Here is a 21,728-nt window from a genome sequence, read left to right on the forward strand (position 1 = left end):
GCACCACTTGTCCAGAGAAGCAGAAGAGCCCCCTTTCCAAGGCCCCAGGGCCTAATGCTGCAGTTCTTTTTGTGGGTGGTGCGGTTGGGAGGGCCTATGAAAATTTGCAGAGAGTCACCATGAGGGACATTGTCAGTATAGGCCTCAAGGACACCGGGGCCGAACGAACTCTCATACAACCTGAACTGGTGACCCCTGAAATTATCCTGGGGAAAACTCTGACTGTCACCGGGATTGGGGGCGTCCACTGTCCCTTGCCGATGGCCCGGGTATTTATAGATTGGGGTGTCGGGAGCCGGGTGAAGGAAGTGGGGGTGTCTGAAAAATTACCAACAAACATTTTGTTGGGAACTGATTTGGGGAGGATGTTTGCATATTATATCCCTGACACCCCTCCCCGATCTGATACTGATGGCAATGGTAATGCTAATGATGTGAATGTGCATGCTTTACCTGATAATGATGTATCTGGAGGTACAGGAGGACTCAGCCATGTCACGCTGCGGGGTAATATTGCTGAGGATCTCCTAACAGAAGCAAGCGCCAGTGCTAAGGGGAATGGGGAGAGGCACGGGAACCATGAAGAAGGTGATGCCGGGCGACTGACTAGTGCCACAAAGGAAGGTAACCTGGCCGATGGTAACCGCCCCATGTATAGCACTGCTACTGAGGCAATCGGTGAGGATAGGGAGGTAGCACCCATAGTCAAGCAGGCTGATGGGACTGTGGTGTTCCCCAGGGAGATAGCCTATATAGCCACTGTCACCCACAGTCAGAGTGCCCAGAATGCAGGTAACGCCCTGAACCAGCGACGGACCCAGAGCAGTTCCCAGAGGGTCCCTGTGAGGACGGGACCTTAAAATCGCTGCTGGCGAGAAGCCCACCTCAGAGACTGATAAGGAGAGGGTATTTTGGGAACAAGGGAAGTTGTACCGGGAGATAGTTCCCTGTAAACCCAAACAGGAGTGATTGAGGGAGAGACAGCTGGTCGTACTCTACCAATTTAGGGGTGAGTTGTTACGGATTGTCCATGAGCTTCCACTTGCTGGACACTTGGGGGTCAACAAAACTAAGGCCCGGCTGTCTCAATACTTCTATTGACCCAAATTGGGGAAAGATGTAACAAACTACTGCGGCTCCTGTATCACATGTCAAAGAGTGGCAAAGTCAGGGCCTGTTCCCAAAGCTCCCCTGATCTCTTTGCCACTGATAGAGGAGCCTTTCCAGAGGATTTCTGTGGACATTGTGGGACCACTGGCCATACCCAGCAGCTCTGGAAAGCATTTCATCCTTACTGTGGTAGACTATGCTACCCGGTATCCGGAGGCAGTGGCCCGGTCCTCAACTAGGACAGATAAGGTGGCGGATGCCCTGTTGGCCATCTTTTCCAGAGTAGGATTTCCCAGGGAGATGCTTATCGACCAGGGGACTCAATTCATGTCTCGCCTAATGGAGGCTCTCTGTAAGAAAATGCAGGTGTGGTGTCTGGTATCGAGCGCGTATCATCCACAAACCAATGGTTTTTGTGAGTGATTCAACGGTACCCTCAAACAGATGCTAAACATGCTGGATGAGTCCCAGGGACGCGATTGGGAGCGGTACCTCCCATACCTGCTTTTTGCTTACCGAGAGGTTCCACAGGCCTTGAGGGTGTTCTCCCCCTTCAAGCTCCTGTACGGAAGGTGAGTCCAGGGACCCCTTGGGTTGGTAAGGGAATCCTGGGAAGTAGATCAGAACCCTTCAGAAGTGTCCATCGTGGAGTATGTCATGCACTTCCATGACAAGATGCAGACCTTGATGCAGGCCCAGAAGTGCTGGTACGGCCAGACCGTCCAGGAGCGGACCTACCAGTTGGGTCAGAAAGTGTGGGTACTGGTCCCTGTACCAAAGGATAAGCTTCAGGCGGCCCGGGGAGGGCTTGTACATCATACACCAACAGCTCAATCCGGTCACCTACGTGGTCACTCTTGACCACGCTCGGGGTAGGCGGAAGGCCTTCCACGTCAATATCATGAAGGCTCATCATGAACGTGGAGACTGCATCCTACCGGTCTGCAACCTGCCCGAGGATGGGGAGGAAGACCCCCTCCCGGACATGCTGACCCAAGCGAAGGCCAGCAGGTCCATAGAGGACGTGGAGGTAAGCGCCTTGCTATCCACACACCAGTGGTCGCAGCTGCGAGCAACACTGGAATCCTTCAAAGCAATGTTTACCAACCTGCCTGAAAGGGCTGTGGTAGCGGTCCATGAAGTGGACACTGGGAATCATGCCCCAATCCGGCAGACATCCTATCGGATCTCGGACGAGGTGCAGCACATCATGCGCCAGGAGATTGATGAGATGTTACAGTTGGGGGTGATTAAATGGTCCAAGAGCGCATGGGCCTTGCCTGTAGTCCTGGTGCCAAACAAGGATCAGACCACCTGGTTCTGTGTGGACTACAGGGGCTCAACGCCATAACGGCCTCCGATGCACACCCAATATCATGCATCAAGGAGCTGCTTGAGCGTTTAGCTGGCGCGCGCTATCCATTATGGATCTGAGCCGGGGATATTGGCAGATTCCCCTGAGCCCCCAGGCACAGGGTAGTCCGCCTTTATCACCCACTTGGACTGTACGAGTCAAAGGATATTCCTTTTGGCATGAAGAATGCCCCTGCCATATTCCAGCAGAGGGTCAACCACCTGTTCCAGGGACTGGTGAGGTGTGCGGTGGTGTACATGGATGACATTGCCGTCTTCAGTCCCACCTAGGAGGACCACCTCGAGCATCTGCAGCAGGTGCTCTGGTGCATCCACCAAGTAGGCTGGACCATCAAGCCGGGAAAGTGCCAGATAGGCATGAGGGAGGTCTGCTACCTGGGGCACCGGGTAGGCGGGGGTATAATGAGGCCCAAGCCTGGGAAAGTGGACGCTATGATGTCCTGGCCCACACCCAGGACCAAGAAGCAGGTTTTGTCCTTCTTGGGCACTGCAGTGTGCTTTGTACAAAACTATAGTAGTCTTCCAAAGCCCTTGACGGACCTCACCAAGAAAAACCTACCCCATACAGTTGATTGGACAAACGACTGTGTGGTGGCCTTTCGGGCTTTGAAGACAGTTCTGAGCAGCTCTCCTGTGATAAAGGCAGTCAACAGCAGTCAGCTGTTCTTAGTACAGACCGACGCCAGCAAATATGGCCTCGGTACTATGCTCAGCCAGGTCGACTCGGGGAACCAAGAGCTCCCTGTATTGTAACTAAGCCGGAAGGTCCTGCTGAGGAAATCGGCCTATTCCATCATAGAGAAGGAGTGCCTGGCCATGGTTTGGGCCTTGCAAAGCTTGCAGTGCTACTTATACGGGTGCACCTTCACCATCGTGGCCAACCACAACCCCCTGAGTTGTCTGCATACCGTGTCTGGTACCAACGGAAGGTTGCTATGCTGGAGCTTTGCCCTCCAGCAGTATGACTTTACCGTGAAAAGTGGAGCACGCATGGCAATGTAAATGGGTTATCCCAGCGGGGAGAGCCCATAGAGGTGCGCGTGGAGGAGTACCCAGAGGTCCTGCCTCCGTAGCGCAATCCAAAAGGGGGAGGTAGATAGATAATATATATAGGTAATAGATAGATAAATAGATAGATAGATAGATATAGGGGCACACCTATAATGAGTCAAGTTGAGCAGGTTGCTCTGTGCACAGAGGGCGGCATATGCACTCTGCTACCCGCAGCACCTACAGCTTAGCCTCTGCACGCTACCCGCAGCACCTACAGCTTAGCCTCTGCACGCTACCCGCAGCACCTACAGCTTAGCCTCTGCATGCTAACCGCAGCACCTACAATTTAGCCACTGCACGCTACTCGCAGCACCCACAATTTAGCCTCGCTGCGTGCTGCTTGCGACCCTGGTGGATATTGAAACGGGACATGTGAAGTCAGAGAGGTGAGTGCTTACAGCGTACGCTGCCATCTGTGAGATGTACTAACTGGAGAGTGATATAGTGGAATCGCTCCGGTATGTGTTAACTGGAAAGGCAGAGCGCTTGGAGGTGTGGTAGCGGTGATCCCCGCTGTTCATACCACATAGCGGTCGAGAAAAGTCGCGGCCAGGCCTACCATTGCCATTAATGACCATTGTTCTGGATACTTCTGTGTTGTTCTTGTTTGTGCGTGTGATGGCTCTGACATCCTTGTGTTTGGACACCTTTTTTTTCTATTTATCTAAATTAAAATGTCAACTATTGTACTCAGTTTTACAGGATAGATATAAATCAGTATGAACCAGATTTATGTCTACCGATTTTAAAAATGTACTTTGTGTGTGTGTGTGTGGGTGGGGGGGTCATTTTGCTGTTCGCCTTAGGGTCCCATTTCACTTAGCGACGCACCAGCGATCCCGACAATGATACGACCTGGTAAGGATCGCTGGTGCGTCACTACATGGTCGCTAGTAAGCATTTCTAGACTCTGGGCAACGTTCTCATCTACAGAGACCTCAATGCAAGAACAGGAAGGGAAGGAGACTACCTCACCACAGAAAAAACGTCTATATATTCGGAGCAGATATTATTTGTGACAACCCAATGAACACCGAGAGGAACAGCTACGATGGCACAGTCGATAAAAGTGGCAGAACACTGTTGAACCTATGCAAAAACCTCAGACTTTGTATCTTCAATAGTCAAACCAAGTCAGACTCCTTGGGAAGACACACTGAAAACTCCCAAGTGGGCAGCAGCGTGATAGACTATGCCATCACAGATATGGACCCCACAAACATTGGCGCCTTTATAGTCACCCCATAAACACATCTGATAGACCACAACCAACTGCTCCTATGCATCAAATCCACAAACAAATCACCCTCACAAATTCCTCAGCAGATCGACCTCTTTAGCTTTACTCGATCCTTCAAATGGTCCAAGATGACGGCCCCTCGTGTACAGTACAGATGTCATCAACAGACAAGAGATCAAGGAGAAGCTCCAATGCTTCCATAATAACGTATATTAGCCCAGAAGTAGTACTCCTAGCGGGAAGAGACCTTAACAACATACTATATGCCATGGCAGAAATGTCCGACCTGAAAAGGTGCAGCTACAAGAGGCCGAGTAAACAAAATCTCAACAGCTGGTTTGACAAGGAATGTAAAACCATAAGGAAGGCCTTAAGAACGGCCTCAAATAACTAAAAAAAAACAAAAAACACAGACCCAAACAACCCCACTCAGACAAGCCTACCACATACAAATACAAATCCATCTTCAGAAATAAAAATCAAAATCACATTTCCACCAAACTCCTCCAACTTCAAGATGCCTTTTAAGACAACAGCTTTTGGGAACTATGGAACCACCTAAGATCCAACCGTAAAAGCAACAACCTCCACATCCAAAGCGGCAACATCTGGTTCCAGTAGTTCAAGGACCTTTACAAAGACATCCGAAGTAAAGACCTGAACCTGGCACAAAAATAGCTTGTGAACAAACTGAAGGATATGGAGGAAAAATTCAAAGACTTCCAAAACCTTCTGGACACACTAATTACATTGCCAGAAATAACTGAAAGGATCACACTGCTAAAAAGTCAAAAAGCCAGCGGCCCAGATAGGGTCCTCCCAGAAATCCTGAAGTACAGCCCTCCAAACATCCAGGCTGCGATTGCAAAACTATTCAACATTGTACTGCAGGCTGGTTACTTCCCCAAAAACTGGAACCAAGGACCCATAACCTCTATACGCAAAATCGGGGAAAAGTACGACCTAACAATTGGGGAATATGTGTCAATAGCAACGTGGGGAAACTCTTCAACTGCGTCCTGAACAAGATGATCCTCACTTTCCTCAACCAACACACCGTCCTCAGCAAAAGCCAAGCTGACTCCACGCCAAAAAACCGCACCGTCTACACTCTGCACAGCCTCATAAAGAACCACGTCTCATTACTTTGTGGGCTTCATGAAGGCCTTTGACTTAGTGTGGCACCAGGGCTATTCCTAAAACTGCTGGGGAGGGGAATAGGAGGCAGACCATACTGTATGTCATCCGAAGCTCCTACACTGAGAACAGCTGCCGCGTGAGAGTGGATGGCCTATTTCTAACAGAGCAGAGGAGTGAGACAGGGCTACAGCCTCAGTCCAACGCTCTTCAGCATTTACATCAATGCGCTGGTGCTAGCTCTGTAGTCCTCCTCAGCACCAGGACTCACTTTCCATGACACACAGGTGAAATTTCTGCTGTATGCTGACCTCCTGCTGCTATCACCAACTGAGAAAGGCTTCCAAGATAATATGAAAATCCTAGAGACCTTCAGCACCACATGGGCACTGCCAATCAACCGGAAGAAAATTAACATCAAGGTGTTTCAGAAAAGAAAGCAGATACCAGCTGGCCTTTCCCCCTTCATAATAGACAACTGTCCACTTACGGAAACCAACAAGTACACCTACCTTGGCCTAGACCTCAGCCAATCAGGGAGCTTTAAGTTGCTGAAAGACAAGGCTTGCAAAGCCTTCTATGCCATCACAAGACGTATGTACGATGATAAAGCACCTGTAACCGTCTGGCTAAAAATCTTTGATACCATCATTGCCCCAATCCTTCAGTGCGGCAGTAAAGTCTGGAGTCCAGTCTCAAACCCAGACTGGTCAAAGTGGGACGCTAGGCCAACAGAAATATTCCACCTAGAGTTCTGTAAAAACGCAAACACCTCCTCCAAATCCATCGGGGCACATCAAACAGCGTGTGCTGAGCAGAGCTGTGCAGATCCTCGCTACATCTTGTGATCCAGAAGAAGGCACAATCATTCAAGGCTCATCTCAGAACAATGAAGCCCCCGAACACAAATTACCCAAAACCAGCCTCACCAAACCACCAACCTGCATGGCCTGACAAAAAGTGAAATCTAGAAGAAGGCGCCATCATTCAAGGCTTATCTACAAAGTAGTCCCAGCTCCTACCATCACAAAGCCTTGCTATACCAGGAATCCCCATGAGAACGAAGCCACCAAACATAAATCACTCAAAACCAGCCTGACCAAACCACCAACCTGCATGGCTTGACAAAAAGCAAAATCTAGAAGAAGGCTCCATCATTCAAGGATCATCTACAAAGTAGTCCCAGCTCCTACCATCACAAAGCCTTGCTACACCAGGAAGCCCCAGGACAACAAAGCCCCTCAAGACAAATCACCCAAAACCAGCCTGACCAAGCCACTAACCTGCATGGCCTGACAAAAGGCAAAATCCAGAGCAAAGAGTAACTTCTCAGCATCGGGAAGAACGACATGAACAAATCACAGAAAGTGACGCTATACAAAAACCTACAGAGGAAACAGAAACTGGCCCCATATCTAGAGGAACAAGCAAACCCCAAAGAGTCAGATCCTGGGCAGGTACAGACTGAGCTCACAGCGTACTCCTCGAATCCGGGCAGCACCGACAACACTACAAGTCCTGAGAAAGCAGCGCTTCCAGGAGACCGTGGAGGATGAGGCCCACTTCACTATGAGGTGCCCCATATACTCCAACTCCACAGTAACGGACACTTCAGGAGACTGTCTGATCTCCTCCCAGACTTCACCTCCATGGAGGAGGAAGGGAAACTGCCTGTACTCCCGGAAGAATAGGAAAGTGCAACAGCCACAGCGAGACTGACAAGTCAAGGACCCGATACCCCACCCTGGATGCGGCCCTATCCCCATTATTTTACAACTTGCTTTGGCAATGCTGCATGTACTTAGTACTGACAATACAGCCCATCTGAATAGATAGACAGATATGAGGAGTGTGTCAGCCCCATCATCTGGACCCTAGCTGGCCCCTGCAGGTTTGGTGCAGTGCACAATCCCAGGTTGGTCTCGGAGAAATTTCCATGTATACACAACACACTCCACTTAAAAGCCATGTAAGGTGATATCTCCCAATATGCAGAGCAGCCGTCATGTGTCGCCCCCCCCCCATCACCATCACCCACGCGGTCCCCACTACACGGCCTCCATTACTCTACTAGGGAGTTAACCATAAGCTGCTGTATAATGTCCTTGGGATGGACCACCAGCTGTACTATATCTGCGGGCGGCAGGATGGACAACCTTGGAAGAAAAGTAACCAAATCCCTGGAAGCAGACCCGAGACAGTATCACACAGGACAGGATTAGATACATGGCTCAGCAGTCAAGAAAAAAGAGGGGGAGAAGCCAGCGCTGCTTGTGGTCAGAACGTAATACATAAAGTGTGAAAACACACATTGGTTTCTATCTGTATTCAAAAATGAGACATTTAGCAAAAAATTGATCAATTGTTTGAGCTACCCCGCCACGTCAAGGCAGTCTCGTATGGGGAGTCCTACTCTACGTTTTTTATGTTCGCTGTGCCATTGCGGCCTCCTAAATGTATAAAAGCAAGACCTCATTACATGCACACTGTACCTCAAGCATTTCAAAATCGTTCCTATGGCACCAGAGGACAAGCGCAGATAAAGGTTAGCCAGGTCCATGCAGACATTTCAGGTCCAACCTCCACACTGCCTGACCAGCACCACAGATAAAGGACGATCCAGGCCCAGATACAGGTGCGTAATCAAATAAAGCCTAGGGCAGGGCAGGGCCGCTGTTAATGTGAACAGCAGCCTAGATCAATCACTAAGAAAACAGAAAGAATAGCGTACATGACCCAGCGCGCACGGCTACAGTGGTGGTCAGCCACAAAACCAATATCAAGAAAAAAGAGGGGGAGAAGCCAGCGCTGCTTGTGGTCAGAACGTAATACATAAAGTGTGAAAACACACATTGGTTTCTATCTGTATTCAAAAATGAGACATTTAGCAAAAAATTGATCAATTGTTTGAGCTACCCCGCCACGTACAGTGTGCATGTAATGAGGTCTTGCTTTTATACATTTAGGAGGCCGCAATGGCACAGCGAACATAAAAAACGTAGAGTAGGACTCCCCATACGAGACTGCCTTGACGTGGCGGGGTAGCTCAAACAATTGATCAATTTTTTGCTAAATGTCTCATTTTTGAATACAGATAGAAACCAATGTGTGTTTTCACACTTTATGTATTACGTTCTGACCACAAGCAGCGCTGGCTTCTCCCCCTCTTTTTTCTTGATATTGGTTTTGTGGCTGACCACCACTGTAGCCGTGCGCGCTGGGTTATGTACGCTATTCTTTCTGTTTTCTTAGTGATTGATCTAGGCTGCTGTTCACATTAACAGCGGCCCTGCCCTGCCCTAGGCTTTATTTGATTACGCACCTGTATCTGGGCCTGGATCGTCCTTTATCTGTGGTGCTGGTCAGGCAGTGTGGAGGTTGGACCTGAAATGTCTGCATGGACCTGGCTAACCTTTATCTGTGCTTGTCCTCTCTGGTGCCATAGGAGCGATTCTGAAATGCTTGAGGTACAGTGTGCATGTAATGAGGTCTTGCTTTTATACATTTAGGAGGCCGCAATGGCACAGCGAACATAAAAAACGTAGAGTAGGACTCCCCATACGAGACTGCCTTGACGTGGCGGGGTAGCTCAAACAATTGATCAATTTTTTGCTAAATGTCTCATTTTTGAATACAGATAGAAACCAATGTGTGTTTTCACACTTTATGTATTACGTTCTGACCACAAGCAGCGCTGGCTTCTCCCCCTCTTTTTTCATGGCTCAGCAGTCAGTATCACACAGGACAGGATTAGATACACGGCTCAGCAGTCAGTATCACACAGGACAGGATTAGATACACAGCTCAGCAGTCAGTATCACACAGGACAGGATTAGATACACGGCTCAGCAGTCAGTATCACACAGGACAGGATTAGATACACGGCTCAGCAGTCACTATCACACAGGACAGGATTAGATACACGGCTCAGCAGCCAGTATCACACAGGATAGGATTAGATACACGGCTCAGCAGTCAGTTTCGCACAGGATAGGATTAGATACACGGCTCAGCAGTCAGTATCACACAGGATAGGATTAGATACACAGCTCAGCAGTCAGTATCACACAGGATGGGATTAGATACACGGCTCAGCAGACAGTATCACACAGGATAGGATTAGATACACGGCTCAGCAGACAGTATCACACAGGATAGGATTAGATACACGGCTCAGCAGACAGTATCACACAGGATAGGATTAGATACACGGCTCAGCAGTCGGTATCACACAGGACAGGATTAGATACACGGCTCAGCAGTCGGTATCACACAGGACAGGATTAGATACACAGCTCAGCAGTCAGTATCACACAGGACAGGATTAGATACACGGCTCAGCAGTCAGTATCACACAGGATAGGATTAGATACACGGCTCAGCAGACAGTATCACACAGGATAGGATTAGATACACGGCTCAGCAGTCAGTATCACACAGGACAGGATTAGATACACAGCTGAGCAGACAGTATCACACAGGATAGGATTAGATACACAGGTGAGCAGACAGTATCACACAGGATAGGATTAGATACACAGCTCAGCAGTCAGTATCACACAAGATAGGATTAGATACACATCACAGCAGACAGTATCACACAGGATAGGATTAGATACACAGCACAGCAGACAGTATCACACAGGATAGGATTAGATACACGGCTCAGCAGTCAGTATTTCACAGGATAGGATTACTCACCAAAGAATCAGCAAAAACCCTAGTCCATGCCCTCATCATATCTCGCCTTGACTACTGCAACCTCCTGCTCTGTGGCCTCCCCTCAAACACTCTCGCACCCCTCCAATCTATTCTAAACTCTGCTGCCCGACTAATCCACCTGTCCCCCCGCTATTCCCCAGCTTCTCCCCTCTGTCAATCCCTTCACTGGCTCCCCACTGCCCAGAGACTCCAGTACAAAACCCTAACCATGACATACAAAGCCATCCACAACCTGTCTCCTCCATACATCTGTGACCTCGCCTCCCGGTACTTTCCCGCACGCAACCTCCGATCCTCACAAGATCTCCTTCTCTACTCCCCTCTTAGCTCCTCTTCCCACAATCGCATACAAGCTTTCTGCTGCACATCCCCCCTACTCTGGAACTCTCTACCACAACATATCAGACTCTCACCTACCATTGAAACCTTCAAAAAGAGCCTGAAGACCCACCTCTTCCAACAAGCCTACAACCTGCAGTAACCACCGATCCACCAAACCGCTGCACGACCAGCTCTACCCTCGCCTACTGTATTATCACCCAGCCCTTGTGGATTGTGAGCCCTCGCGGGCAGGGTCCTCTCTCCTCCTGTACCAGTTGTGACTTGTATTGTTTAACATTATTGTACTTGTTTTTATTATGTATACCCCTCCTTACATGTAAAGTGCCATGGAATAAATGGCGCTATAACAATAAATAATAATAATAATAATAGGATTAGATACACAGCTCCGCAGACAGTATCACACAGGAGAGGATAAGGTACAAAGCTCAGCAGACAGTATCACACAGGATAGGATTAGATACACGGCTCAGCAGTCAGTATCACACAGGATAGGATTAGATGCACAGCTCAGCAGTCAGTATCACACAGGATAGGATTAGATACACGGCTCAGCAGTCAGTATCACACAGGATAGGATTAGATACACAGCTCAGCAGTCAGTATCACACAGGATAGGATTAGATACACAGGTCAGCAGACAGTATCACACAAGATCCGATTAGATACCCAGCACAGAAGTCAGTATCACACAGGATAGGATTAGATACACGGCTCAGCAGACAGTATCACACAGGATAGGATTAGATACACAGCTCAGCAGACAGTATCACACAGGATAGGATTAAATACACGGCTCAGCAGTCAGTATCACACAGGATAGGATTAGATACATGGCTCAGCAGTCAGTATCACACAGGATAGGATTAGATACACGGCTCAGCAGACAGTATCACACAGGAGAGGATCAGATACACAGGTCAGCAGACTGTATCACACAGGATAGGATTTGATACACGACTCAGCAGTCAGTATCACACAGGAGAGGATTAGCTACACTGCACAGCAGTCAGTATCACACAGGATAGGATTAGATACACAGCTCAGCAGTCAGTATCATACAGGATAGGATTAGATACGCGGCTCAGCAGACAGTATCACACAGGATAGGATTAGATACATGGCTCAGCAGTCAGTATCATACAGGATAGGATTAGATACATGGCTCAGCAGACAGTATCACAGGATAGGATTAGATACACGGCTCACCATTCAGTATCACACAGGATAGGATTAGAGACACAGCTCAGCAGACAGTATCACACAGGATAGGATTGGATACACAGCTCAGCAGACAGTGTCACACAAGATAGGATTAGATACACGGCTCAGCAGTCAGTATCACACAGGATAGGATTAGATACACAGGTCAGCAGACTTTATCATACGGGATAGGATTTGAAACACGGCTCAGCAGACAGTATCACACAGGAAAGGATTAGATACACGGTTCAGCAGATAGTATCACACAGGATAGGATTAGATACACAGCTCAGCAGTCAGTATCGCACAGGATAGGATTAGATACACAGCTCAGCAGTCCGTATCATACAGGATAGGATTAAATACACGGCTCAGCAGACAGTATCACACAGGATAGGATTAGATACACAGCTCAGCAGTCAGTATCACACAGGATAGGATTAGATACACAGCACAGCAGTCAGTATCACACAGGATAGGATTAGATACACAGCTCAGCAGTCAGTATCACACAGGATAGGATTAGATACACGGCTCAGCAGACAGTATCACACAGGATAGGAATAGATACACAGCTCAGCAGTCGGTATCACACAGGATAGGATTGGATACACGGCTCAGCAGTCAGTATCACACAGGATAGGATTAGATACACGGCTCAGCAGTCAGTATCACACAGGATAGGATTAGATACACGGCTCAGCAGACAGTATCACACAGGATAGGATTAGATACACGGCTCAGCAGTCAGTATCACACAGGATAGGATTTGATACACGGCTCAGCAGACAGTATCACACAGCATAGGATTAGAGACACAGGTCAGCAGACAGTATCACACAGGATAGGATTAGATACACAGCTCCGCAGTCAGTATCACAGGATAGGATTAGATACACGGCTCAGCAGACAGTATCACACAGGATAGGAATAGATACACAGCTCAGCAGTCGGTATCACACAGGATAGGATTGGATACACGGCTCAGCAGTCGGTATCACACAGGATAGGATTAGATACACGGCTCAGCAGTCAGTATCACACAGGATAGGATTAGATACACGGCTCAGCAGACAGTATCACACAGGATAGGATTAGATACACGGCTCAACAGTCAGTATCACACAGAATAGGATTAGATACACAGCTCAGCAGTCAGTATCACACAGGATAGGATTAGATACATGGCTCAGCAGTCAGTATCACAGGATAGGATTAGATACACAGCTCAGCAGTCAGTATCACACAGAATAGGATTAGATACACAGCTCAGCAGTCAGTATCACACAGGATAGGATTAGATACACAGCTCAGCAGTCAGTATCACACAGAATAGGATTAGATACACATCTCAGCAGTCAGTATCACACAGGATAGGATTAGATACACAGCTCAGCAGTCAGTATCACACAGAATAGGATTAGATACACAGCTCAGCAGACAGTATCACACAGAATAGGATTAGATACACAGCTCAGCAGTCAGTATCACACAGGATAGGATTAGATACACAGCTCAGCAGTCAGTATCACACAGAATAGGATTAGATACACAGCTCAGCAGTCAGTATCACACAGAATAGGATTAGATACACAGCTCAGCAGTCAGTATCACACAGCATAGGATTAGATACACAGGTCAGCAGACAGTATCACACAGGATAGGATTACATACACGGGTCAGCAGTCAGTATCACACAGGATAGGATTAGATACACGGCTCAGCAGTCAGTATCACACAGGATAGGATTAGATACACAGCTCAGGAGTCAGTATCACACAGGATAGGATCAGATACACGGCTCAGCAGTCAGTATCACACAGGATAGGATCAGATACACGGATCAGCATACAGTATCACACAGGAGAGGATTAGATACACAGCTCAGCAGTCAGTATCACACAGGGTAGGATTAGATACACAGCTCAGCAGACAGTATCACACAGGATAGGATTACATACACGGGTCAGCAGTCAGTATCACACAGGATAGGATTAGATACACGGCTCAGCAGTCAGTATCACACAGGATAGGATTAGATACACAGGTCAGCAGACTGTATTCTCCATTTACACAGGTTGATGTTTGGCCACAACTGTCATTGACTTTTCTCTTGGCCTCCATAAGAAACAGCAGCACATTACCCCCGGCTAGGACTCGTCCACACTGAGTGCTGCACCAGTTACCAACACAGCGGCCAATCAGCAACAGTGAAGAAAAGCCAGTGGGGCCGACATCAAAACTTCTCACCTTCTTCCATTAAGATATCACTTGTTTTTGTTATTTTTTTGTGTTTATGTATCATTATAATTGATATTATATTATATATTGGTATTATTATTTTCTTTATTTATACAATTTGTTACATGATGAACAGCAGATTTCCACATTTGTGTCATGATCTCCGCACAGCTTCCAGAACTCATACAAGGATGAAATCAGCCTCCAGGGAAATGAGGGTGGCAGCGCCATGCAAGGGGCTATACCAGGAGTTGCTAAGGAGGGGGCAATGACCAACCACTACTGATTGGTCCTGTAGCCGCGGTTGTAACACCCATAGTGCTAAAATATCCCTCCTCCCAGTGACACCCAGCCTCTACTCAAATTTCCACAGGGTGGGATGCAACCTTCCCCACTGAGAGTAGTAACACCCCTTCCCCCCAAGCAGTCAGGATGAGCCCACCCTACAGTCAAGTGCAATTGTATCACATAGGATTAGATACAATAGATAGAATATTCTGTAACAAAGTGTCAGTACAATACAATACAGTGTTCATATAATACCGCCATACAATCACCGAATAATACCACATAGAGTGTTCATATAATACTGCCATACAGTGCTCATATAATACCGCCATACAACCGAATAATATCTATACAGTACTCATAATGCCACTATACAGTAACCATATAATACCACCATGCAGTGCTCGTAGAATACCGCCATATAGTGCTTATATAATACAACCACACAGTGCTCATACAATCAACACTGCCATACAGTGCTCATACATACCGGCATATAGTGCTCATACAATACTGCCATACAGTGCTTATACAATACCGCCATACAGTGGTCATACAATATCGCTATACAGTATTCATACAATACTGCCATAAAGTGCTCATACAATACCACCATGCAGTATTCATACACTACCTCCACACAGTACTCACACAATGCTGTCATATAGTGCTCATACAATACCGCCATACAGTGCTCATACAATACAGCCATACAGTGCTCATACAATACCGTCATACAGTGCTCATACAATACCTCCACACACTGCTCACACAATACCACCATATATTGCTCGTACAATACTGCCGTACAGTGCTCGTACAATATCGCCATACAATATTCATACAATACTCCCACACAGTATTGCCATACAGTGCTCATACAATACCGCCACACAGTGCTCACACAATACCGTCATACAGTGCTCATACAATACCTCCACACAGTGCTCACACAATTCCGCCACACAGTGATCATACAATGCTGCCACACAATGCTCATACAATACTGTCATACAATGCTCATACAATACTGTCATACAGTGCTCATACAATACCACCATGCAGTATTCATACAATACCTCCACACAGTGATCACACAATACCGTCATACAGTTCTCATACAATTCCGCCACACGGTGCTCATACAGTAGCGCCACACAGTGCTCATACAATATCGTCATATAGTGCTCATACAATACGGCCACACAGTGCTCACACAATACTGTCATATAGTGCTCATACAGTACCGCCCTGCAGTACTCATACAGTACCGCCATGCAGTGCTCATACAGTTCCGCCGTGCAGTGCTCATACAGTTCTGCCTTATGGTGTTCATCAAATACTGCTCAGTGGTTAGCATTTCAGCCTTGCAGCACTGGGGTCCTGGGTTCAAATCCCACCAAGGCCAACATCTGCAAGGAATTTGTATGTTCTCCCCGTGTTTGCGTGGGTTTCCTCCAGGTACTCCGGTTTCCTCCCACTTTCCAAAAGACATACTGATTGTGAGCCACATCGGGGACAGTGCCAATAATGTCTGTAAAGCGCTGTGGAATTAATGGCGCTATATAAATGAGTAAAATAAATATAATACCACCATACAATGCTCATATAATACCACCTTACAACGACCGAATACCCATACAGTGCTCTATTGCACATGCAGTGTTCATATAATACTGCCATACAGTGACCATATATTTCCACCATGTAATGCTCATATAATACAGTACTCCTATACAGTGAAAATACCTATACAGTGTTCATATAATGCCACCATACCGTGACCATATAATATCGCTATATAGTGACAATATAATGTGTTATGGTAACTTCTTGTATGTTTTTTCCCTCCCTCTGGAGAGCAGTCGCCATCTCCCATGCTAACTTACAGCCGCTATCATGACAGTTTACGGCAGACAAATTGATGGCTGGACATTGTCAGTCCTCTGTTTCCTTACACAGTCTAAAACAGGTGCAGAGACTGAGCAGTGCTACACACCTGGGGGCCCCTAGTAGAATATGGTGTACCATGGTCCCGCCATCCCCCAGGACACCTTATGTGAAGAGACTGAGCAGTGCTACACACCTGGGGGCCCCTAGTAGAATATGGTGTACCATGGTCCCTCCATCCCCCAGGACACCTTATGTGAAGAGACTGAGCAGTGCTACACACCTGGGGGCCCCTAGCAGAATATGGTGTACCGTGGTCCCTCCATCCCCCAGGACACCTTATGTGAAGAGACTGAGCAGTGCTACACACCTGGGGGCCCCAAGTAGAATATGGTGTACCATGGTCCCTCCATCTCCCAGGACACCTTATGTGAAGAGACTGAGCAGTGCCACACACCTGGGGGCCCCTAGTAGAATATGGTGTACCATGGTCCCTCCATCTCCCAGGACACCTTATGTGAAGAGACTGAGCAGTGCTACACACCTGGGGGCCCCTAGTAGAATATGGTGTACCATGGTCCCTCCATCTCCCAGGACACCTTATGTGAAGAGACTGAGCAGTGCTACACACCTGTGGGCTCCTAGTAGAATATGGTGTACCATGGTCACTCCATCTCCCAGGACACCTTATGTGAAGAGACTGAGCAGTGCTACACACCTGGGGGCCCCTAGTAGAATATGGTGTACCATGGTCCCTCCATCTCCCAGGACACCTTATGTGAAGAGACTGAGCAGTGCTACACACCTGGGGGCCCCTAGTAGAATATGGTGTACCATGGTCCCGCCATCCCCCAGGACACCTTATGTGAAGAGACTGAGCAGTGCTACACACCTGGGGCCCCCTAGTAGAATATGGTGTACCATGGTCCCGCCATCCCCCAGGACACCTTATGTGAAGAGACTGATCAGTGCTACACACCTGTGGGCCCCTAGTAGAATATGGTGTACCGTGGTCCCTCCATCCCCCAGGACACCTTATGTGAAGAGACTGAGCAGTGCTACACACCTGGGGGCCCCTAGTAGAATATGGTATACCATGGTCCCTCCATCTCCCAGGACACCTTATGTGAAGAGACTGAGCAGTGCTACACACCTCGGGGCCCCTAGTAGAATATGGTGTACCATGGTCCCGCCATCCCCCAGGACACCTTATGTGAAGAGACTGAGCAGTGCTACACACCTGTGGGCCCCTAGTAGAATATGGTGTACCGTGGTCCCTCCATCCCCCAGGACACCTTATGTGAAGAGACTGAGCAGTGCTACACACCTGGGGCCCCCTAGTAGAATGTGGTGTACCGTGGTCCCTTCATCCCCCAGGACACCTTATGTGAACAGACTGAGCAGTGCTACACACCTGGGGGCCCCTAGTAGAATATGGTGTACCATGGTCCCTCCATCTCCCAGGACACCTTATGTGAAGAGACTGAGCAGTGCTACACACCTGGGGGCCCCTAGTAGAATATGGTGTACCATGGTCCCTCCATCTCCCAGGACACCTTATGTGAAGAGACTGAGCAGTGCCACACACCTGGGGGCCCCTAGTAGAATGTGGTGTACCATGGTCCCTCCATCCCCCTGGACACCTTATGTGAAGAGACTGAGCAGTGCTACACACCTGGGGGCCCCTAGTAGAATATGGTGTACCGTGGTCCCCCCATCCCCCAGGACACCTTATGTGAAGAGACTGAGCAGTGCTACACACCTGGGGCCCCCTAGTAGAATGTGGTGTACCGTGGTCCCTCCATCCCCCAGGACACCTTATGTGAAGAGACTGAGCAGTGCTACACACCTGGGGGCCCCTAGTAGAATATGGTGTACCATGGTCCCTCCATCTCCCAGGACACCTTATGTGAAGAGACTGAGCAGTGCCACACACCTGGGGGCCCCTAGTAGAATATGGTGTACCATGGTCCCTCCATCTCCCAGGACACCTTATGTGAAGAGACTGAGCAGTGCTACACACCTAGGGGCCCCTAGTAGAATATGGTGTACCATGGTCCCTCCATCTCCCAGGACACCTTATGTGAAGAGACTGAGCAGTGCTACACACCTGTGGGCTCCTAGTAGAATATGGTGTACCATGGTCACTCCATCTCCCAGGACACCTTATGTGAAGAGACTGAGCAGTGCTACACACCTGGGGGCCCCTAGTAGAATATGGTGTACCATGGTCCCTCCATCTCCCAGGACACCTTATGTGAAGAGACTGAGCAGTGCTACACACCTGGGGGCCCCTAGTAGAATATGGTGTACCATGGTCCCGCCATCCCCCAGGACACCTTATGTGAAGAGACTGAGCAGTGCTACACACCTGGGGCCCCCTAGTAGAATATGGTGTACCATGGTCCCGCCATCCCCCAGGACACCTTATGTGAAGAGACTGAGCAGTGCTACACACCTGTGGGCCCCTAGTAGAATATGGTGTACCGTGGTCCCTCCATCCCCCAGGACACCTTATGTGAAGAGACTGAGCAGTGCTACACACCTGGGGGCCCCTAGTAGAATATGGTATACCATGGTCCCTCCATCTCCCAGGACACCTTATGTGAAGAGACTGAGCAGTGCTACACACCTCGGGGCCCCTAGTAGAATATGGTGTACCATGGTCCCGCCATCCCCCAGGACACCTTATGTGAAGAGACTGAGCAGTGCTACACACCTGTGGGCCCCTAGTAGAATATGGTGTACCGTGGTCCCTCCATCCCCCAGGACACCTTATGTGAAGAGACTGAGCAGTGCTACACACCTGGGGCCCCCTAGTAGAATATGGTGTACCGTGGTCCCTTCATCCCCCAGGACACCTTATGTGAACAGACTGAGCAGTGCTACACACCTGGGGGCCCCTAGTAGAATGTGGTGTACCATGGTCCCTCCATCCCCCTGGACACCTTATGTGAAGAGACTGAGCAGTGCTACACACCTGGGGGCCCCTAGTAGAATATGGTGTACCGTGGTCCCTCCATCCCCCAGGACACCTTATGTGAAGAGACTGAGCAGTGCTACACACCTGGGGCCCCCTAGTAGAATGTGGTGTACCGTGGTCCCTCCATCCCCCAGGACACCTTATGTGAAGAGACTGAGCAGTGCTACACACCTGGGGGCCCCTAGTAGAATATGGTGTACCATGGTCCCGCCATCCCCCAGGACACCTTATGTGAAGAGACTGAGCAGTGCTACACACCTGGGGGCCCCTAGTAGAATATGGTGTACCGTGGTCCCTCCATCTCCCAGGACACCTTATGTGAAGAGACTGAGCAGTGCTACACACCTGGGGGCCCCTAGTAGAATATGGTGTACCATGGTCCCGCCATCCCCCAGGACACCTTATGTGAAGAGACTGAGCAGTGCTACACACCTGGGGGCCCCTAGTAGAATATGGTGTACCATGGTCCCGCCATCCCCCCAGGACACCTTATGTGAAGAGACTGAGCAGTGCTACACACCTGTGGGCTCCTAGTAGAATATGGTGTACCATGGTCCCTCCATCTCCCAGGACACCTTATGTGAAGAGACTGAGCAGTGCTACACACCTGGGGGCCCCTAGTAGAATATGGTGTACCATGGTCCCTCCATCTCCCAGGACACCTTATGTGAATAGACTGAGCAGTGCTACACACCTGGGGGCCCCTAGTAGAATATGGTGTACCATGGTCCCGCCATCCCCCAGGACACCTTATGTGAAGAGACTGAGCAGTGCTACACACCTGGGGCCCCCTAGTAGAATATGGTGTACCATGGTCCCGCCATCCCCCAGGACACCTTATGTGAAGAGACTGAGCAGTGCTACACACCTGTGGGCCCCTAGTAGAATATGGTGTACCGTGGTCCCTCCATCCCCCAGGACACCTTATGTGAAGAGACTGAGCAGTGCCACACACCTGTGGGCCCCTAGTAGAATATGGTGTACCGTGGTCCCTCCATCCCCCAGGACACCTTATGTGAAGAGACTGAGCAGTGCTACACACCTGGGGCCCCCTAGTAGAATGTGGTGTACCGTGGTCCCTTCATCCCCCAGGACACCTTATGTGAAGAGACTGAGCAGTGCTACACACCTGGGGCCCCCTAGTAGAATGTGGTGTACCGTGGTCCCTTCATCCCCCTGGACACCTTATGTGAAGTGACTGAGCAGTGCTACACACCTGGGGGCCCCTAGTAGAATATGGTGTACCGTGGTCCCTCCATCCCCCAGGACACCTTATGTGAAGAGACTGAGCAGTGCTACACACCTGGGGCCCCCTAGTAGAATGTGGTGTACCGTGGTCCCTCCATCCCCCAGGACACCTTATGTGAAGAGACTGAGCAGTGCTACACACCTGGGGGCCCCTAGTAGAATATGGTGTACCGTGGTCCCTCCATCTCCCAGGACACCTTATGTGAAGAGACTGAGCAGTGCTACACACCTGGGGGCCCCTAGTAGAATATGGTGTACCATGGTCCCGCCATCCCCCAGGACACCTTATGTGAAGAGACTGAGCAGTGCTACACACCTGGGGGCCCCTAGTAGAATATGGTGTACCATGGTCCCGCCATCCCCCCAGGACACCTTATGTGAAGAGACTGAGCAGTGCTACACACCTGTGGGCTCCTAGTAGAATATGGTGTACCATGGTCCCTCCATCTCCCAGGACACCTTATGTGAAGAGACTGAGCAGTGCTACACACCTGGGGGCCCCTAGTAGAATATGGTGTACCATGGTCCCTCCATCTCCCAGGACACCTTATGTGAAGAGACTGAGCAGTGCTACACACCTGGGGGCCCCTAGTAGAATATGGTGTACCATGGTCCCGCCATCCCCCAGGACACCTTATGTGAAGAGACTGAGCAGGGCTACACACCTGGGGCCCCCTAGTAGAATATGGTGTACCATGGTCCCGCCATCCCCCAGGACACCTTATGTGAAGAGACTGAGCAGTGCTACACACCTGTGGGCCCCTAGTAGAATATGGTGTACCGTGGTCCCTCCATCCCCCAGGACACCTTATGTGAAGAGACTGAGCAGTGCCACACACCTGTGGGCCCCTAGTAGAATATGGTGTACCGTGGTCCCTCCATCCCCCAGGACACCTT

At 49.2% G+C, this 21,728-nt stretch overlaps 1 protein-coding gene across 3 annotated transcripts in view; it reads right to left on the reverse strand.

Moving 5' to 3' along the window:
• NTRK1 (neurotrophic receptor tyrosine kinase 1) overlaps positions 1-21,728 on the reverse strand; it is a 143,092-nt gene that overhangs the window by 88,670 nt on the left and 32,694 nt on the right. For 2 of the 3 annotated variants that reach the window (XM_073567090.1, XM_073567091.1), the window contains exon 1: positions 8,407-8,831. The exons of the other annotated variant lie outside the window; for it this stretch is intronic. In XM_073567090.1, the coding sequence (XP_073423191.1) occupies positions 8,407-8,474 (68 nt within the window). In that variant the 5' untranslated portion in view covers positions 8,475-8,831. Of the gene's footprint in view, positions 1-8,406; positions 8,832-21,728 lie in introns of those variants that run through there. 3 annotated transcript variants of the gene reach the window in all.

This window comes from Dendrobates tinctorius, unplaced genomic scaffold (genome assembly GCF_039654945.1).
Source record: "Dendrobates tinctorius isolate UK_male_01 unplaced genomic scaffold, ASM3965494v1 ptg000019l, whole genome shotgun sequence".
Lineage (NCBI taxonomy): Eukaryota > Metazoa > Chordata > Amphibia > Anura > Dendrobatidae > Dendrobates > Dendrobates tinctorius.